At 38.0% G+C, this 22,252-nt stretch overlaps 1 protein-coding gene across 2 annotated transcripts in view; it reads left to right on the top strand.

Annotated features, from left to right (window-relative positions):
- The window catches only part of LOC109415148 (uncharacterized), a 35,722-nt gene extending 17,945 nt beyond the window's left edge, over positions 1 to 17,777 (top strand). The window contains exons 3-5 of one of the 2 annotated variants that reach the window (XM_019689032.3): positions 150 to 233; positions 16,815 to 17,065; positions 17,211 to 17,777. In XM_019689032.3, coding sequence (XP_019544577.3) covers positions 150 to 233; positions 16,815 to 17,065; positions 17,211 to 17,337 — 462 coding nt within the window. In that variant the 3' untranslated portion in view covers positions 17,338 to 17,777. The remainder of the gene's footprint in view (positions 1 to 149; positions 234 to 16,814; positions 17,066 to 17,210) is intronic. The other variant, XM_019689033.3, reaches the window with a different exon arrangement.
- Positions 17,778 to 22,252: the final 4,475 nt, after the last annotated feature.

Raw genomic sequence — 22,252 nt, 5'->3', positions numbered from 1 at the left:
AGCATTGTATCAAGCTTGATAGTAACGTAGTATCCCAATGTATAGTCCAGTAATGACTGCTTAAATAGAGTTTTAAAACCCCCAGTAGGAATTATTAGACCGTAGATATTGGTTATCAGCACAAACTTTTGGATTATCTTTCTTCGCAGAATGTGCTCGCAGCTGTATTCACAGCCATGTTCGGCGCAAAGGACCCTGATCAAGTGAACACTATGGCAAAACAAGCTGGTGAGGTATGTAACGAAAGCTATGATACATGAATTGCACTGAATATTTTTATGATTGGAAATGGAGACAAACAATCCCTTATATTTTATTGATTAAACATATAATTAAAATGTCCTTTATGTATCTGTGGCGCACAGTTAATCCGCAAAATTGTACTAACAGCATAATAACAGATGCAATCCTCAAAGTGAAACTAAAGCCGTAGGGCGCTGAGCATCACTGAAATATTACATGTACATAAATACACAAATCACATCTACGCTTCTATTTGCACATTTTATTTAGTTAAATAATTGCATTATAACAATATTCTAATCATACTATCGGATCAAGTTAACGCCCAATGAGAATTTCTGAAGATTTGTGTTTGATCTACAAAAGGTAAGGACGGTGATAAATTTGAGATTTTTTTTGTAATTATGCAGTCATTCTAAAATATTTTTGGTATCGCAAAGTTGAGTAACTTTGATAATGCGGAAAACCTTCCATATTTTGATTTTAATTGTTATTTCCCATTCTCATTTTTATGATACCATGATACGTTAGTGCTTTTTGGTTATAGGGTAAAAGTACTCAATATTGCTAGGTAGAGATATGCTATCTGCTATCTAACTGTAAGTGTAATAATGGTAAAATTGAGCGAAAACAGTTGGATTTGCACCCACAATTCCCCTGTAGTATACGAGCAGCACCCCCTGCCTGCAAGATCAATTGGGAATATTTTAACATATTTAAACTCTTATCATAACTCTATCAACCTGCATAGAGTACTCTCAGTTTTCATGCTTATTGGAAATTGGACTTGATAAATTGGAATTGACGGAAATTTATGGGTAATTTTTCTAATTTTGGTAAATTTCACGGTATCTCGCAGATTTTGCGTACCGTAAAAAGGGGTATCTTTGATAATGCGGGTAACTTTGATAGTGCGACAGGCATTGTATAGTTTATCTTATAACTATGATTCCTTCAACCAGTTAAGAAAAAGGCAAACGTAAATCGATACAATACATATGAAAGTTTATCTTACACGTATTTTCATTAAAACCTAGTTTATATACAACTTTTTGGACAAAAATTAAAAATTGTTGATATTTTTGTCATTTGTCAACCTTTTCAAACAATCTACGACTTCTTTTCAACTAATATTTTAATTAATGGACTCTTGTTATCGATAGATTCATCATAGTAGATTCCAAATATGGCCTTGAATCGCTTAACGAAGTGTGGTTTTACGAAATGGAAGCAATTTTGTAAATTAGGACAAAAATCTCCATACATCGATAAACGCCTAAAAGTATGCAATGTCCTTGTAATTTCATGAAGATAAATCTGTGTTGTACAAAATTTGTTAATAAAACATTCAAAAACTACAAAAAACAGAAAACTCACTCATTACTTCGCAAATACGAAGAATTTAGTAGTGCTGATATAAAAAATCTATCTGATACACTCCACAAGACTTCTCTCATCATGTTCATACTCCTAAGCTTTCAATCTGTGATTATGTTTCATGATTTGATGTGTTTTCAGGGCACTATCAAAGTTACCCCAAAATAAAAATCTGATTCTCGCTCATATGGAGAACTAAACATCACCTAAAATATTTAGGATTATAGAATTTTTCAATTGCAATTGATAACTGATACCCCAGTACTTGTTTCAAAAATATAAAACTAGGGGGAATACTTTTACATGGAAAAATATTGAGAAAAATCGCTGAAAAACTACGGTACGGTACGGTATTGACATATCGCATTGTTTCCAGTTTTTTTTTATTCCTGTTCGGGTTTGTCACTGAGACCAGTTTTTAGATCTATTGTAACATTACCCGTATCCTTAGTGTAGTGCATGTCCTCCTCCTCTTCTTGGCGTAACGTCCTCACTGGGACAAAGCCTGCTTCTCAGCTTAGTGTTCAATGAGCACTTCCACAGTTTTTAACTGAGAGCTTCCTCTGCCAATGACCATTTTGCATGTGTATATCGTGTGGCAGGCACGAAGATACTCTATGCCCAAGGAAGTCAAGGAAATTTCCTTTACGAAAAGATCCTAGACCGACCGGGAATCGAACCCGTCACCCTCAGCATGGTCATGCTGAATACCCGTGCGTTTACCGCCTCGGCTATATGGGCCCTGTAGTGCATGTCGCATTACCCAAGTAACCACGAAGCCGTATATAAGTGCATCAATTTTGCCGTATATTTATATTTAAAATTGTGTAAATAATGCTGCATTACTTTAAATACCTCATTGAAGCAATATTAAAGTCGAAAAGGGCCCCACTAAAATTAAATTAGTGCCACATATTGCTGCACGTTGACAGCCATTGCTAAAGTGACATAAATGCATGTGCTGTACATTTGCATTTGCACATGCTTAATACGTGCAACACGAAAAACCAAAACAAAAATCTATTTTTAGCACCGTTTCGTTATCGACGGTACTAATGCCCCCCACATGAATGTTTTAACCATTTTTTTTTTGTTGCCAGGTCGGGAGTCGAACCAGAAGTGTTGAAGACCGCTTGATGAGTTCCATTCGCGCTGGTGCTGTGGACCGTTTCTGCTGCTGTGATAACAGCCGATATTTCATTAACTAAAAGAAAACTGTTCTTCTGCCTCAACCATTTCAGTAGAGGGCAAAACGACTATGGCATATGTAATTACAGGAATTCGTAATCAGATTCTGATAAATCTATATATATAAAAATGAGTTTGAAGTTCCTTTGAGGCAACAAAACTCAAGAACGGGTGGACCGATCAGCATGAGTCTTGCATGGTTCGATTCGTATTCGTGCTGGCTGTGTTTATATGTACAAAAAGTTATGAAAATCAAATTAGAAGAAGAGAAATTGTAAAATTACTGAAATTCTTATGGGCGGGGAAGAAATTCGAAGCGATTGCAATAAAACCAATCTAGAGTGCGGTGCCAAAATTAGCGCACAGCAGTTGTCAAACAATCACAACCAAAATGGCAGTACAACGTCTGCTGGGACAGCTAGTCGCTGATAAATGCATAATGCATTCTATAGAAGATATTAAATCAATATAAGAAAAATAAAACACCTTTCGTACAATGCTCATAATATTATGCTAATTGTGGTTTCCAACATAATTGGCATGCGATAGCAGTCAACAGAAAAGAGAAAAGGTCATCTCTAAAAAGGGTTTTCCGAAGAAAGTCGTCGATCGGTGGTTCAAACGAGGATTAAGTTGGTCGGGAGTCGAACCAGAAGTGTTAAAGACCGCTATAGTTGACCATGAAGTTGTTAACTTTTCTTGATTTCATTTGTTTACCATTAGAGTCAAGCTTTTATAATTGTATTGTTAGAGCTGTTAGAATCCCAGCGAACGGTCTCACAACAGAATCGATCGAACTGAACCCGTCCCGGGATTATTCTTAATTCACGAAATAAATCAACTACTAGGATTGCGTTTTGGACAACATCTCTTTCTTATAACGAAGTAGTACGGACTAAAAATACAATTGTAAACAAAACACAATTCATCGGCAAAATGCCTCGTCGCTAACTCACACAAACACACTTAAACAGCCAGTCAACTGTCAGTTACCCAGGGGGTTGACACTACCTCACTTTTCCATATGCTACCAGGGGGCTGCCATTACTCAATCTCAACACTCCTCCTTAATGGCAGCCCACTGAATCTCTACATGCCACTGATTACCTCCTCCTCCATCGATACGAAAACGAAGCGTTGCACCTACTGCTGCAGGTAATACAAACCACCGCCCTTCTTACCTACAGCTATCACCGTTCTGCCATTCATGATTTGACAACTTCTTGGTCCAAAAATCACTGTATACCCATCTTCTGTAATTTTGCTAACTGACAGTACGCTCCGGGACAATCCTGGCACAAACAATAGCTCCTTTAGATGCACTTCAACTTGCGCCGGTGTCAATAATCCATTTTTCATCAAGCACATCACTCCCAGTGGCCATATTAAAGCACACTCCACGATCTTCACAATCACGTCCACGATCCGTTTGTTGCAGAGTTGTTGATCTCGCTTCCTCTCTCTTCTTCATGTTATCCCTCGTTTGCTCCAACAAAACCGGGCAATTCCTCTGGAAATGACCAATCCGTCCACAGTAGTAGCACGTTTGAACGGAAACGGAACTTCTACGGCTTTCATGCTGCACGGTTGATTTCATCACTTTATCATGCATGTCCTCCTGTTTTCGGTTTTCACTTTTCCTTCTCCATTCATCTAGCAGCTTGCCCTTCACATAATCCACTTTTAGGTCTTCTTCTGGCCGTCCTTCCAGAGCGGTCACAAGTGGACTGTAAGACTCCGGCAGGCTTGACAACAGAATCGCCACAACCAGATGCTCTTTTAGCGATTCTCCCAACCTGGCCAAACGGTGCACCAACTCCGACGCCTCCATCAGGTGATCGGACAAGTTTCCATTTTCTTCCAAGCGCATGGAGCAAAGCTTTCGAAGTACGTGAATCTTGTTGGACAATGATCCTCTCTCGTGATAAGACTTCAGCTTTTCCCACATTTCCTTTGCTGTAGTGGCTTCCATGACGTGAACCAGCTGACTGTCGTCCAAGGCCAACCCAATCACTGCTCGAGCTTTTTCATCTTTTCTAGTCCACGCTGATGTTATGTCCACTTGCTCCGGTTTCGGGTCCCTCACCATCAACCATAAATCCTCCTTCATTAACAGCAGCTCCATCCTAAACCTCCATGTCGACCAGTTGACATCGTTCAACCGATCGAACGTAATTTTCGCTTCTGCCATTTCACAACTGGTTACAATACGTCACACAATCTTTGCCTTTTGGACCACTGTGCACTACGGCTTTTCTGTTTTCACACAGGCAAGTGTTTCAATACACAACCGTTCATACAGTCAAACTGAATGTTCTGACAGGTAGGAGGAAAGACAAAATGAATCCCGCGGCAAATTGTTTTCGTTCTACTTTCGGCGCAATTGCCGGCTGCTCCTCCTCAATCAAACTCACTTGCTTCTTTTACACTGTCTGTACTACACTATTTCGTTTTAGCTGATATGCATACCCGCCAGCGGCTCTTCTCCCGACAACAGCAATTCCAAATCTGCATTAGCACTTCGACTGCAGCATTTAGACACACCCGGGGGAGGCAAAATCACTTTTCAGAACGTCCACTGAACGTTAAACTAATCATCTGAAAACGCAATTCCTTCGCGATGTCTGGGCCCAGAACCTGTTAGAATCCCAGCGAACGGTCTCACAACAGAATCGATCGAACTGAACCCGTCCCGGGATTATTCTTAATTCACGAAATAAATCAACTACTAGGATTGCGTTTTGGACAACATCTCTTTCTTATAACGAAGTAGTACGGACTAAAAATACAATTGTAAACAAAACACAATTCATCGGCAAAATGCCTCGTCGCTAACTCACACAAACACACTTAAACAGCCAGTCAACTGTCAGTTACCCAGGGGGTTGACACTACCTCACTTTTCCATATGCTACCAGGGGGCTGCCATTACTCAATCTCAACAAGAGCAACCTTTGCTAGTTTGTACATTGCATTTATACAGTTTTTGCAGTGTTGAATTATTGAATTATCGTATATCACCTTTTAATGCACCCTAATGTAAAGAAAAAATGTAATGCATCAATACATTGATAATGCCAATCTAAAGGTATATTGCATGAGAAGTGTGGAATTACTGCATTTCGCATTGCAAAGGTTGATATGCAGTCTAATTCGTGCAATGATATAATGCTTGTGGTTACTTGGGATATATACCAAGCGATATATATAAATTTATTATATATCGCTTATTTCAAAAGATAGAGCGCAAAAGTGTCTTCGGCGACATTTTTCTGCATGATATTATCTACAACTTTGTCGACGAAACCATTTAGTTTTCTTGGCTTATTTGGAAAATAGATTTTTTATCTAACTTTTGAGTAAACTTATCAAAAAACACAGTTTATTAAAAGTTGCTCCTAAAAATATGTAACAACTTTGCAGAACATCACATTATATTATTTTAACATTTTCACATTTAAAATTGAGAATCATAGGTACGGTTATAAGTTTTACTATGGAATGGGTAGTTTCGTGCACAGTTGTCGATTGTAAATCATTGATTAAATTGATCAGTGAGGTGAAATTGATTGACGAGAGGGCCTTTTTAGGGCCCATATAGCCGAGGCGGTAAACGCACGGGTATTCAGCATGACCATGCTGAGGGTGACGGGTTCGATTCCCGGTCGGTCCAGGATCTTTTCGTAAAGGAAATTTCCTTGACTTCCTTGGGCATAGAGTATCTTCGTGCCTGCCACACGATATACACATGCAAAATGGTCATTGGCAGAGGAAGCTCTCAGTTAATAACTGTGGAAGTGCTCATAGAACACTAAGCTGAGAAGCAGGCTTTGTCCCAGTGAGGACGTTACGCTAAGAAGAGAGAGAGAGGGCCATTTTTATTTGTTGAAAATAACGCTTTAAACTTAAAACAATTTGTGGAAAATGACTATCATATGGCTCAAGGGCTATTGAATGATGAGTTTACATGTTTTACAGCCAATTAGTCACATATGTATTTCTGTATTAAATTCATATTTTCCAAAACTGCGTGTTAGGCGAACTTCAAAGACACTTACAAACTTTTGTTAAGCAATGGTAACACATGTATGGGAGACTGAGGAGAATTGATCCCTGGGGAGACTTGTTCCCCCCATATTTTCTCGGAATCAAAAACAGTTTTCTTCTAGCATATTTTTTCCAAAACGACATCTGGACAGAGGACAATGTTTTGGCTACAATTGATTTTAATTGTGTATTAAGCTATTTTTTAATGGCTGATGGTTTGTTTTCAGTCTTTCAGAAATTTTTTAGGCGATTCCGAAAAATCTCAATAACTTTGTGAAAATTGAACCAAATCGTGTCAAAATTTCACAGCACTTAGTATAAATAAAGTACTATCAAACGTATTTGTCTAAATAAGGCTGTTATATAAATATTTGAATTAATGTAGCTTAGTGTATACAACAGTGACATGGGGAGACTTGATCCCTCGAGGATTACACACACATTATACAAGTGAAAAATAAAATTCTATTTGGAAGCCTCTATTTACTCAGAATTCTAGTATATTCAGCGATAAAACGTGTCATTTTGGTACAAACCATGAAAAGGGGGATCAAGTCTCCCCATTTTCAGGATACGGCATATCCCTAGGCATATCCTTAACAATTTAAGGAAATCTTATAATTTCAAATACACCGTATGGTTGATGCAAGAAAACTTGAAAAGAAAATGAATAGGAAGCTTCTGCAGCTATTTTCCCTTTAAATTAACCATGTGCTCAAAAGGGGATCAATTTTGACCCATTTTTGAAAAATACATCATAAGACATGCCTCCATAAAAACACAGTTTTGACAACTTTAACAATAATTTAAAGTCTTTCTGTTGTGTATAAAATTGCAATAGATGTTTACCTGTCATTCTGTATAAAAAATGGATCAAGTTTTGTGTTTTTTCTTAAAGTTACAGGCAAATTAAGAAAAAGGGATCAAGTCTCCCCAGTCTCCCCTAATGAATATTCGAATAAATGTTTCTAGCTGCCAAGTATTCGCTTAATCCGATTTCGTCATCAAAAGTTCTATAAATATTGAAATTTATGCATAAAATTGTACTTTTCTGGAAGTTGTAACATATTTAGTATGGAAATTGCATACTTTCAGGCGTTTTCTTGGGATTCATTAAACTTTAAACTTAAATAATTAAAAATTTAGTAAAATTGTGAAACTTTTGCATAGCTTTTTGCATTCTGGGGTGGTTATCCAGGCGAAAAAAAATATTTTCAGCATTTACAAAAGGCATTCCACTGACTGATCAATTTCACCCCGAAAGTATTTTTTTTTTATTTCGAAGGATATTTATTACAATAAAACGGTTTAGAGCAGAGGTTCCCAAACTTTTTGCTCTCGCGGCGCCCTTTAAAATTTCCAAAAATGTCGCGGCGCACCAAAGTATTTAACAAAGTTTTTTTTTTAATTTTAAACAACTTTCACTTCAAAAACTCAAAAGCAAAATCGTGAAACTCTTCTTTTAACATGTTTTCTTAGAATCCAGAAAAAAATAGGAAAACTAAATATTTTTCTAAATAAATTTCGCAAAGATAATTTAAATATTATGTTGATTTCATCATAGAAGCTTCATAAATAAGAAAAAAAATGATTTACAGGTTAAGGCTCAAGCACCCGTCATCATTTTCCGGAAACCGAAAAGCAGCTTTTTTCATTGTAAATCAAAACAATGACCATGAAAATATATTCGCTGTATTCCATTCCTCATGTGTATTCACTGCACATTTTCATGGCAAAATCTTTTGTTTTGAACGAGAAAACTGCTTTCAAATCCTTGATGATGGCAATGATTTCAATGACGAATTGTTCAATGACCAATTGTTCAACGTTGCTGATTTTTAATAGTTCAGCAAAAATTTGTAAAGCGTACAATCGAAGACTCAGGGAAAGATTTAAAAAAAATGTGAAGCGACATTAGTTTCACTGAACAAAAAAAATAAAAGTTGTTCCAAAATTCAAATAAAGAGTTTGTTCTTTTTGTTACGTCATTAGCATTAGCATTAGCATTAGCATTAAGCGAGTCGCACAAATTCGTAGGTGGTACAGTCCTAGACCGCTGTTATGAGGGTTGCCTCCTTCCCGTCCGAACCAAAGCACAAAGATTTGGGACTAATCTCTGACTCTTAGACAAGACTGACGCAACCTTCCAATGGTCGAGCACTGTCCTGGCCACGTCCTTGCGACTGCTGAGGAATGGGAAAGGATGGTTAGTTTTGGACACCTATGAAAAATGTAGACAACTCTACGATCTCTCAGGCCTAGGTGTCACGGGAATTTGGGTGTTGTTAGTGGAAGGGTAAACTCCAAAGGATACGCTTGGTTAACGTTCAAGCACACCATTGTTAGACTGCTTCGAATCAGTTGTCTGCCCAATTCATCCGTCATCTTGTTGGCATTTGGTTGAATTACTAGATTCTTCGGTTGATAATCTGAAATATAAAATAATATTAACATCGTACGTCAAATAAGCTACATATTAGTGATACGCTCGCCACAGTTACATATTTTTAAAATATTATTTATATCGTACGATACATTTACCTGAATCCTGCTGAAATTAAATGTTAATTAGCAGTACATTGAAACACAAATACTACAAAACACAACGGAAAGAGCATCAAACTTTGATCTTGAAATATTTAAAAATACGGTAAATATCAAGATCAAAATTTGATTTGGTAGATCTTACACCGCAATGCACCATTCTTAGGTGATCTACCCACATTACGGGTTAGGTTTGTTCTTTTTGTTACGTCATAACACAATAGCCTGCGGCGCACCTGGAAAAGGTTCGCGGCGCACCAGGGCGCCGCGGCGCACAGTTTAGGAAGCGCTGGTTTAGAGTAAAAGTTTTAACCACGATGACTGATGAAAACCATGGTCGTACTTGTTTTAGAGCACTGAGTTTAACCACATCGATAAATATTGCGAAAAGTGATCAATTTCACCCGAAATCACGGTACCTGACTGTGCATAAAAATCAACCACATTTCGAATTCTCTTCATCAAAAATAAAAATAATGCTGGGACTGCTATCGATCGATAAAAAAAAAACTTTCAACAGTTCAAACATTTCAATAGTAGTTCTATAGCAGGTATTAAGACTAGCCATCTAGTCTTAGTATAACCCGGAATGTTCATGTACTTTCTCGCAAAAATCTTTCAGTTTTTGAACTCTGACGCTAAAAGTATGGTCAAAGTATTGCGGAGATTCCACCTGTTTAGACTCCTGCGCGAAAATTAGTTGCGTGGATTTTTCTTGCGTGGGCCCACGGATATAAAACCAGACCTCGTACAGGTGAATATTTTACGCTGTGTTGTTAGATACACATTTGGTGATAGTTTTGCATTATAAAGAAACATTCATAACGCACCTACGCTGAAAATGAGTCTAATAATTTATTTGCGTCGGAATCTATAAATCTTCGCAACGAGCAATATTCGTCAATATGTTTGATGTGATTTGTGCTTTGTACAAAACCGGTTTGACTGTTTTAGCACTGAAGTGATTACAATAGTTTGTACGCTTATTGAGATTTTCAAACGCGGGACATTTTTACAATTTAAAACGAATGCGGGACATTTCGCAGGACATAATTTGTCGCGGGACATTAGGTCAAAATACGGGACTGTCCCGCGTAACGCCATCTGGTTCCTTTACTCCAATAGGACGCAATTAGTGAAGTACTAGATTTGACGTAGTAAGCTGGATTTTTGTATGGTAAGATGATCGATTTCCATTTCAGCACTGAAATGGTGCAAACAGCGTTGGCATTATAAGTTCTTGCATAATTTGATGCTATTTGAGCAAAAGTTTGGGTGACTGCGTTGTTGTATTATTTATACCATGCAACTTCAACAACACAGTTATTCAAACTTTGCTCAAACAGCATCAAATTAGGCAAGAAATCATAATACCCACGCTGTTTGCATCATTTCATTGCAGAAATGGATAGTCGATCATCCCGCCATACAAAAATCCACTGGCAATCTAGTACTTCACTGATTGCATCCTATTTGTACAAATCATCACAACTCCACAAAATAGTTTTAATTGAATCGGATCTCTTGTTAATACCAAGCTTATTTATCTGCACAAGGATTGAACACTTTATGTACATATTGCTATTTTATTTGATATTTCCTCCTAAAATTGATTATACTACTAACTTTGTAAATGATATTTTTATTCTTGACACCTTTAGGATGAATTTCGCAAGAGTGACGTATGGTTCAGTTCGAAAACTTGTAATACGTAAACACTTAAGGACAGACTTGTTAGAATCCCAAAATGGCCGTCACAATGGCTGACATTGGCACCTACTCACGATTTCGAACGCACAAATTTCTTCGTAAACAAAACCAGCGCACCTGAGCTTCTTATTTTAAGCTTATTACAAGTGAGCAAAAACAGAATAATAAAATGCACTTTTGTTTGAAGCCTGCTTCTTGAGATTTGTGCGTCTGAAGTTCTGATGCACTGCTAAAGCGGGATTTCAAGACGTTTGTCCTTAAATACGCTTTAAGTACACTAGAATAAATTAACATTACGCGTATGCTTGATGTTTTTTTGTAGTATGTATAAATGGGTATAATATGGTGTGTTGCATTTTAGCGAGAAACCGCAGTTTGCTGAGATATTGAGCTGCGCAGCTGTTAATGAGTGGAATAAAAAAACCGCTAAAAAGATGTTTAGTATAAATGAATAGAATGTAAAACAAAGTACAATTCAGAAAACGGTACTTCTTTAGGATACTAAATAATTAAAAAAAAAAGAAGAGAAGTTAAATAAACAAACACTTCTGAAAAATGATAAATTACAGATAGTCAACATTGAAAAATGGTTAGGCTGTTGAAAATAGAAATTTAACTATTGAAAATAAAGCAGTGAGTTGTCAAGTTTTTTTTTGCACATCTTCAATATTTTCGAATTTTTGGGAGATATAAAGTAGTCAACAAAATATGATTCATACCAAATTACGACCCATTAAAGTCAAGGTCAACCAATATTTTATTCTTAGCGTGAAGTCAATAATTTTATTTTTTTTCGGTACTTCTAACAAATAAGCCGGCAAAATTCATTAGCCTCTGGGGCCAGCCTTCGGATACCTGAAGGCCTTTCCTTATTTTTTTAAAAAAAAAAGGAAATGTTATGTGTTCTACATTGAAAAATGCTTGTTTTATCTAAAAAGGATCATGTTATAATTTGAAGTCCGTATCTCATGGCAAAGGGTTCTCGGGACCGGGGCCTAAACTTTTCGAACGGAAAAAATATCTTAGCGCTAAAACTGTTCTCAGAAATGAGATATCTTCACTCAATTTTGAGTTTTAGACAAAAAATTACCGAAAAGTTAGCTTATTTTTTACCTTTTTAACATCCTAAAGAAAGCGTACCCTATTTTCCCAATAACTTACAAACTTGTGAATATATTGTAATTTTGAGCACATTTTCTGGTCCATAACCTTTGCCTCCTGACGTATTTTGCGCACTCGAATTTTGATGTTCATTTGGCTCTATTTTTTTCAATTTTTACCCGTTTTTGATGAAAATTAGACAGACGGAACAATCGAAAATTACTGCCGTTTCATAGAATGCACCGGTTGACCAAGTTGGATGACCGGTTCCGGATGTATACGGAAACCCAGAGGGGTAAGTCGGTTGGCCAAAGGAGACAGCCTTTAAACAATCTACTCTACAATAACGTTTGGGTCTGTCCATAAACTATTGTTCGTGTAGTTAAAAATCGGAATTTTTGACACGCGAAAATTGATTTGACTCCCAAACCGTGCGTCGGACGTATGTCGGGCAAAATGCGCTGGATAGAGGACCAGATTTGCTGCCCAGCGCACTACGTCCGACGTTAGGTTTTACGTATGGATTTGGAGAAAACTCGGTTGTCGCGTGTGAGGAAACTTCGGGTTTCAACCGCAACGACAACACTTAGACAATTAGAGGGAGGGTCTGACCAAAGTCTACGCTGCATACAAATTTAAAAAAAATGTGTGAACAAAAGTCTACGAAGGGGGAGGGGAGTCTGAGATGGCCATAATAAAAGTCTACGTAGCTTATGGATAACTCCTTTTGGCTGTTTTTTTCAATTAACTCTCACGTACCCGACCCCCGACAACTCACTTTCAAAATACTGGCATTTCGTCAATTTTCATCCGATTTTTTTTGAGTCGCCCTCAATTGATCATAAATTGGTGCTAGTTTATTACCAAATTTCAAGTGACCGTGCAATATCCGGAACCGCTCCGGGGATATTCCGGATTGTGCTGGGGTCAGGTGGTTGCCAAAATGGCTAAATGGCATATTTGAATAAGCTGATCCATCCGGATCCCCGTGATAGTTTTCGGCGGGCTTCATTGGGGACACTTCTGGTTTTCAACCTAAACATGCCGTGCGACATATCAATCTTCATGATTTCGAATGACTGAGTCAGAAACGGCCACCGCGGAACAGGTTCCACGGGGGTGTCATTGGGGACATTTCTGGTTTGCAACCAAAACATGCCGTGCGACGTATAAATCGTCATTATTTCGAGAGAATGGGGCAGACAAAATCAACTGAAGTATGTATCAACTGATGTGGCCGTTCCAGAACACCTGGAACAGGTTCCACGAGGGCCTCTCAAACACAATAAATAATCACTTTTAGCCATTTGGCATAACAGACTCTTTCTCCACCTCCTGACCCCAGTACAATCCGCAATATCTCCGGAATAGTTCCGGATATTACATGACCATTTGACTATAATAATTTTTGCACCAATTTATGATCGATTGAGGGTGACTTAAAAAAAATCGGATTAAAATTGACGTAATGCCAGTAGGACCTAAATGCTCCTCAAAGAACGTTACGAAATGTAAGTTTTATTCGATCGGAGTTCCACCGCACCGATTACGGCTTAATTAGCCAATTAAGGCAATGTGTAACGTTTTCAATGTTAATTACCATTTGTTTGATTTTAATATCTCGATAAATATTTTTAAAAGTCGATATTAATATTTTTAAAAGTCGATTAATTACTTCTGGTAATATATAGTACATAAGGTTTTCTTGTAGACATAATGCTGTCCGATGGAAGTAATACAAAGACAAATTTTGAAAATGAGTTGTCGGGGGTCGGGTACGTGGTTAATGGCTTATTCTCGCTAGATCAATCATTATTGTGCGTTTAGCACTAAATTGATTTCCGAAAAAACTTCATTGACTTCCGCTGCCTTTCCGTTGCGCTAAACGTGAACGGAAGTAGTGCGCTGTACAGTAAATCTGGTTTTCTAGACAGCGCACTACTTCCGACGTAATGTTTAACGCATAGGAAAGGCAGCGGAAGTCAATGAAGTTTTTTCGGAAACCAATTTAGTGCTAACACCACAATATAGAATCTAAATATGTTCTTGAATCTATTAACGAAACGTGTTTTTACAAATTGAAATCAATTTTGAAAATTAAGACGGAAATCGGTAAACGCCTAAGTGTCTATAATGTTTTGTAATTTCATGTAGTTAGAACTCTAGTGCTCAAAATTTGTTAACGGAGCGGACCTGGTGTGATGGTTGACACTTGACTATCACGCCCGCCAAGGACCCGGGGTTTGAATCCCACTCCTGACAAACTCGCAAAATGTGAGTTCTTCCTTCGGAAGGGAAGTAAAGCGTGAGTCCCAAGATGAACTAGCCAAGGGCTAAAAATCTCGTTAATACAGATAAAAAAATGTTAATGTAAATTTCTAATACAACTCAAAAAAAGAACTCAATATGCGTAGCTAGCATATAATAATATGTTGATGTAGGGGAGATTGGGTAGACTTGATCCCTTTTTCTTAATTTGCCTGTGCTGTAACTTAAGGGTGAAGATGTGACGATGCTACTCCTCGAAATTTCAAAAGCATAAATCTGAAGAACCGAATGTAGGTTTGCGCTGAAAAGTTGATCGACGGGCCACCATCAGCGGTTGACCAAATGATCAACTTTTCAGCGCAAACCGACATTCGGTTCTTCAGATTTGTGCTTTTGAAATTTTGAGGTGTGGCTTCGTCATATCTTAACACATACAAAACTACATACAAACCGCAGATTTGTGCTTTTGATATTTCGAGGAGTGGCTTCGTCATATCTTCACCTTAAAAGGAAAATAACTCCAGAGGCTTCCTATTAATTTTCTGTTCAAGTTTTCTTGTATTTTTGATGGTTTGTAAGAATATGCTATATTAAAATAGGGAGGCTTGATCCCCCTTTTCATAATGTGTAGGTACTAAAATAGTAATTATTTGACGAATTTTATCATGGACTATAATAGAATTTCAAGCAAATAGAGGCTTTCGAATGGAATTTATTTGTCGTACATATAATGTGTGTTTAATCCTCTAGGGATCAAGTCTCCCCATGTCACTGTTGTGTACACTAAGCAGTATTAATCAAGATAACACAGCACAACACTTTTTTCTCTCAAGAGCAAACTTACAGGGGATAGACAAAATGATCGGGACAGGCAAAATTTTCACTTTTCAAAAAATGTTCAATTAGCTGTAACTTTTTGAAAAGTGCATTAAATATTCTCAAATTTTTACTGTAAGTTCTTCAACTAGTTGTGTATCAGTGGACAAAATTTGGAAAAGATCGAAAAATTCTTCACGAAGTTATAAATATTTTTGAAAATGGTAAAATTATCCGATAGCCAACTTTGAGCTGTTATATCTCCGGATTCAATGAACCGAATGTAATGAAATTTTGACCATTTATGACTTAGGCGCCGTCCACAAATTACGTAACGCTCTAGGGGGAGGGGGGGGAGTACGACCGAGCGTTACGGCCCATACAAAAATTTTGGGGTTTTCATACAAAAAAGCGTTACGGAGGGGGGAGGGGGGGTCGAAAAATGTCAATTTTAGCGTTACGTAATAAATGGATGCTGCCTATAATGAGCTACGAAAAACCATTGACTTAACTTAATATTCATAACACGGAAGAAAATTATAACGATTATATTATTTTTCTAATAAAAAACCAAATTATTCAAAACATCAACATCGTTTCAAAATTCAAGATGCAAATTATAGTTCATTTAGTTTCCCTCTAATTGACTTATATATAAATGCGTTTTGAAGGAAAGTAACAACATAGCCGTCAATAAATTGAAAAAGTAATGGGATGCATATTAAAAACAGACCAATTTACTAAAAAATCGTGAAAAAATAAAATCGCAATAACTTTCTCGCTTGTTAAAAATTTCAAGTTAAGTCAAATGTTTTTCAGAGTTCATTATATAAGTCATGAATGGTCAAAATTTCACCGCAATCGGTTCATTAAATCCGGAGGTAGAACAGCTCAAAGTTGGCTATCGGATAATTATATCTTTTTCAAAATTTTTTATAACTTCGTGAAGAATTGTCCGATCTTTTCCAAATTCTGTCCACTGATACACAATAGTTGAAGAACTTGCAGTAAAAATTTGAGAATATTCGATGCACTTTTCGAAAAGTTACAGCTAGTTGAACATTTTTTGGAAAGTGAAAATTGTGCCTGTCCCGATCATTTTGTCTATCCCCTGTATGTGTCTCTGACAGATTTTGGGCCGCTGAATCTGAATTCGGGCTCAAATTTTCTCCAGCACGTCACAATTTTGAGCTATACTCCAATTTATATTTCGTTTTACCAAATCGAAACCAGTTTTGCAAAATAAGAAACGACCTGAAGCGAATCTGAAAATGGGATAATGTGTGGCAAAACAGGGCAAAACTAGCGTTTTAACACTACAAAGTTTGAGAAAGAATCAAAACGTTCGTCATTTCAAACTACCAATACTATTTTTCTCCATGAAGCTCAGACATAAATTACAGTACAGTATGTAAGTAACCATTTTTATTTAATGTCGACTGTATCACATGTTTCTAAAACATGTTTATATGTGTTTTTAATTGATTGTATATTATTCGACCTCTTCTAATTCATTATAGTTCATCAACATCGTAGTCAACTTGCTTGATGCTCTGAAGACGTCGTTCTCGCACCGTTCTATGTCGGCAAGAAGTTTGGGCAAGAAAGACTCGTTCAGCGACGCAGCCGTTGCCGGAATCACCGTTATGAAGACTTACGCAAGGGCTTATCACAACTCGGAAGATAAATGCCTGCTGAAGTACATTTGCGAGGCGAACAATGACTGCATGAACTCAATTGGAGGATCCAGCATTTTCTGCCAAGTTGGAAAGTAAGTTTCTTTTATTCCCTAGGCAGTTAAAAGAGTTTCCATAATTAAAAGGTCTTCGACAGATTGGGAACCCGTTACTCAGTTTATCGTTTTCAAATTATTTCAAATTTGACATTATTACATTCACACATATTTTTCATTTCAGCTACGCCACCAGCTACATCCTTGAACGGCAAACCTCCAAGTCGTTTGAAACTCTATATGAAGCAGGACGAAATGGCCGATTAGGTTTGGACTGTCGGCAGCTTTATCTGGAGTGCAACGAAGTTTAGATCCTCACCGTACACATCAGAACTGTAGAATGAAATCTCAATAACTGGCATATCAACAATCTTACAAATCATGTGCCCTTAGCATTGATCTGAAATCATCAAAAGTGAAAAAAGAGCGCATTTTACCATCATCGAGATACGTTACCGTTTCGATAAAATAGAGGCCTTCTAAAAAAGAGTAAGGTCCGCAACGGCATAAGTACATCGAGCATGAAGCAAAAATTCCGATACATTTCGTATGCGGACCATGTGATTCCGTCCAACATCAGTTTTGAGTTTCAGATAGCATTTATTACATTTTCTGTCTATGATTTACTGTGCACCAAAGCAACTCTTTCCACACTTTTGCCGCAAACCACGTTTTCGCAAACTTCCGAAAATGATTTTTTTTTCTGAATCGCAGATAATTGCTGAATTGTGAAGCGGTAAATTTGATTCAATACAAAAGTAAGTTTCCGATAATCAAAATTATCACCGCGTCAAACGAATGTTAAGCAAAAACGGAAATTATTACATACATTAAGGTTCGTAACTCTGTTCCCGAAAGTGCGTTCGAATTTGTATATGTATGTTTATTTATTTATTTATGTTATTTATTAATTTATCTTTACACTTTTCTAAATAATATTTAATGATTGAACACATTTATTTGTGTTTAGGATTTTCCACTGCATGTCAATCATTTTTCTACCCTTAATAAATAAAAAAAAACACTTTATTTTGAAGACTCTTACAGTTTTTGTATCACATATGTCCCACGAATTGGTTGTCCCCGTAGTTTTCGTAAAATATCATCTTGTTTAATTCTTTTTCTCTAAACACACGCTCTTTCTCTCGAATCTTGAGCAACCCTACGGGTACATAGGACGGAAGATCACCATCATGGTGAGTGCTCGCTTTTGGTCTTGACCTGCACCAAGGATAGTCTTCCATCGACATCCGACAAACAGACGCAACATCTAGAACAGTTTTCCTTAAGGACTGTGGTACTTGTTCAGTTGACAGTTCTGATAATAATGCCCTCCAGATAAGCAAAGCCTACTCAGTTATTTACAACACATCTCCTTTTGTGTAAGAACGAAGACTACTTTATCAAGAAGACATGCAACTCTGATATTTTCCCATACTAACGGCAAGCTTCACCGACGGCACCGCCGCCTGTTGATCTAAGGTGGTACCTTTGTGAAAAATTGTAAGAGTGTATTGGTGCGACTGAAAAATTACACATAATATCATAAATATTGCCACCTTTATCCGGGGTGGCGCTGCCAGCAGTGACTCCAGATTTTCAGCAGTGCTGCAAGTCTTCTTGATAATGTGGTCTTCGGTAAGAAGTAATTAACTTTCAGTTGACATTAAATGCATTTAGAGCTCCTTCCAACGTTTACTGCAAAATTTATTCAGACACATTTCTAGAAATTGTTTTTTTTATTGTGTGATCACCGTAAAGTTCTTTCATTATTTCATACCCGTAATCTACCCTTCACTAATTCTGAAAGAATTTTAACTCGAAACACCTCCTTCTTGAAGATATGATCATTCCAAAGGCTTTCTTTCGGCTTAGAAAATTTCTACCAGGGATCGGTCAAGAAATCCATCGATCGATTCTTTCTGAACACTAATCAGGCCTAACTCGTATTAAATTTTCAATAATTATCCGAAAGTTAAGCAAATCATTATTACCTAGCCATCATCTTTTGATCCACTTCTTCGATATCGCCATCCTCTGAGAGGAGATCTTATTGCCAGCTCCGGCCGGAATTCCATCCGCCGCTTTGGCGTCTCCCTTCTTTGAGGCGAGACATTATTGCCAGCCCCGGCCGGAATTCCATCCGCCGCTTTGGCGTTTCCCTCCTTTGAGGCGAGACATTATTGCCTGCTTCGGTAGGATTTTCATCCACCGCTAAGGCATCTCCCTCTTTCGAGGCGAGATTTTTCGAATTCCCTCAAAGTCTGACCCGATCAGATGCTATTGTTCGTGCAGTTGAAAATCGGAATTTTTGACACGCGAAAATCGATGTTTCTCCTAAACCGTGTGTCGGACGTACGTCGGGCACAGTGCGCTGGATACAGGGCCAGGTCCGCTGTCCAGCGCACTACGTCCGACGTTAGCTTTCACGAACGGATTTTGAGAAAATTCGATTGTCGGGTGTGGGGAAACTTCGGGTTTCAACCGCGACGACAATATCCGTCGGAAAGTCAGACTGTTCATATTTACCTTCAACGCTTCAACTGTTTGCTCAATTTATCTTGCATTCTGTAGACTGCACCAGCAAACCTTGCACCAATTGCTTGCTTCAGATCTTCAGTTCTGAAGTGTGGAGGACTCCATTTTTCAATTCGGCTCACACCGACCATCTTTCGAATAATAATTATTGTTCATTCGTTGCTGCCACCAGGAATTTATTCCGCTTCTGAAATTCTTCGCAATGGATCCCATCCTCGTCGCCAATGTGGTACTTGTTCAGTTGACAGTTCTGATAATAATGCCCTCCAGATAAGCAAAGCCTACTCAGTTATTTACAAAACTATCACAAGGACAAACGTACATATATAACCAATCAGCATCCTTTGTGCATGGAATTTTCCTCCGTTACAAAATCCGTCACCGTCCTTCTTTCACCTCATTGAGTATGTTGAGTGCGCTCAACGCCGCCACCGAACAAGAGTCACGCCACAACACACCAAATTTTGAATTTCTCATCCAGCAAAACGTATTGCTGGAACCATATCAGCAAATTAAATTTTACTGAACAATCAGTAATGGTAACTGAAAAATCAGCAAATACTTAAATTGCTGGATAATCAGTTAAACACTTGTCAAACACTTACAATTTTCCAAAAATACTTTTGCACGTTTCCTCGCATCAACGCGAGCTAACAGGAATCAACAAGGGGTTGGTCACTCGGCACATTGTGCCCGGCACACATGCCGGCACATCTCGGCACACATGCCGGCACAATCCGGCACACATGGGCACAACGTAGAAATCCAACTTTGCGGTATGGAATCAAACTGTCATTATACTTACGATTGCAAAAAATCCCTTCATACAGATTCTAGACAAGTGTTCTGGGTGGAATTTTGTCGGTAAACACCGACTAGACCAATAACATTCGCCAAAAATAGACAGGATTATAATTAGCGCAAAAACATTCTAAGAAAATATTCCACTGGGCACATTCGGCACACCTCCGGCACGTTCGGCACACTTCGGCACACACTGAAAAACAACCGGCACAGTTTAGGCACATATTGGCACACGCTCAAAAATCACGGCACAAATGAAGTGTGCTGAATGACCAACCCCTTGGGAATCAATGAAAATTCCACCCAAAAAGGTACTCGGCCGGCAGCATCAAATGTAATGCGCCTCGTCCACGATGGACATTCCTAGCATTGTAGCGCTGCTTTGGAGCTAGATTTGGTCACACCAAATTTCGATTTTTCCATCCAGCAAAATAAACTGCTGGAAGGGTATCAGCAAACTATAGGTTGCCGTAAATGCAGCAACGATAACTGAAGAGCCAGCAAAATAAGACACTGCTGAAACACCAGCAAAAGTGCTGTCAAACACTTAACATATTCATGATCACTTTTTGCGCGTCTTTGTCCGAAACACTTCGCAAACAGAAGGACCTGAGAATTCCCCTCCAAAAAAGTTAAAAATTTCATCATATTTACCATTAAGATTCAATGAGCCACTTCTTCGATGAGCCTTCTTTCTGTTTGTGGTAAAGAAACACGTAAATCTAGTTATAAAGAACATTTTTTATCAATGTTTGTTTCAATTGAAAAGAAAAAAGAAAAAAAATCCGGCTGGACTCCACCTCGGACAAAATTGCTGAACGATCAGCAAAACAAGCTGTCAAAACGCATTGCTGAAAACTCAGCAAGAATTATTTGGTTGGTTGGTTGGATTACTGGTTTTACAGCTTGTCAAAAACCAGCAAAATATTGCTGGTTTCCAGCGAAATAAAAATAGTGTGTGGGTTTAATATTCATTATTGAACTTTGTTTTTTCTTCGAAAAGAAAAAAAAAAAACAAAAAATACGGCCGAAGTCGAGCGCGGACAAAATTACTGGCGAACCAGCAAAAAAATCGCATTACTGTTGGATAGGCAGCAAAGTTATTATTGCTGGATATGGATTGCTGGATCCTGAGACGAGACTCGCGAAGAGGAAAAAAAGCAACGTCAAATGCAGCCCAACTGAGCTGTCAGTTGTAGCCCGTTTGATTACGTTACCTAAAACGAGGAAAGTATTGCTATCCGAGATAAATTCAGAAGCCAAAATTCACTCCGAGCAGCATTTTCTTCTCCTGTACTGTCCAAAATAAATTGAAAACAAAATATTCCAATGATTACTTTGCTTGGCGATGCAAAATTTCACCTCAACATGATTTTGTGCGTGAATGGGATTCAGTCACACTGCATGTGAGGTGATGCGGTCACGTACGTGTTTGAACCACCAGCTCAAAACATAATGTCAACACAAATAGGAAGAAGAAAAAAATAACAAACTGGAGAAAAAGAAGACCGTCTTCGCGAGTCTCGTCTCATGCTGGATCCACAGCATGTCAAAAACCAGCAAAATTTTGCTGGTTTCCAGCGAAATAAAAATAGTGTGCAGGCAACATCGCGACGCGTTTAGACAAGTTTGTTTAAATAAAGTTAAGTTTAAATGTGAGCATTTCCGACCGCGATCAATCCCGAATTCCAATTATCCGCCCGACAAGAACCGTACCCCGGAAGTCCCAAAAATACAGTCTACCGATCTTTGAGTTTTTTCCGACCGAACATATTTAAATTCGCGAAATGGAACAGAGCCTCAATGGGGTTAGGTCATCTTCAAAATGAGTGTTTTTTTTTATCGTGTAGTGTTTATAAACAAATAAAGTAGTCTCACAAATGC

Source organism: Aedes albopictus, chromosome 2, assembly GCF_035046485.1.
Source record: "Aedes albopictus strain Foshan chromosome 2, AalbF5, whole genome shotgun sequence".
In the NCBI taxonomy this organism is placed as follows: Eukaryota; Metazoa; Arthropoda; class Insecta; order Diptera; family Culicidae; genus Aedes; species Aedes albopictus.
The sequence above is the reverse complement of the archived record's forward strand: the minus strand, read 5'-3'. Positions and strand labels throughout refer to the sequence as shown.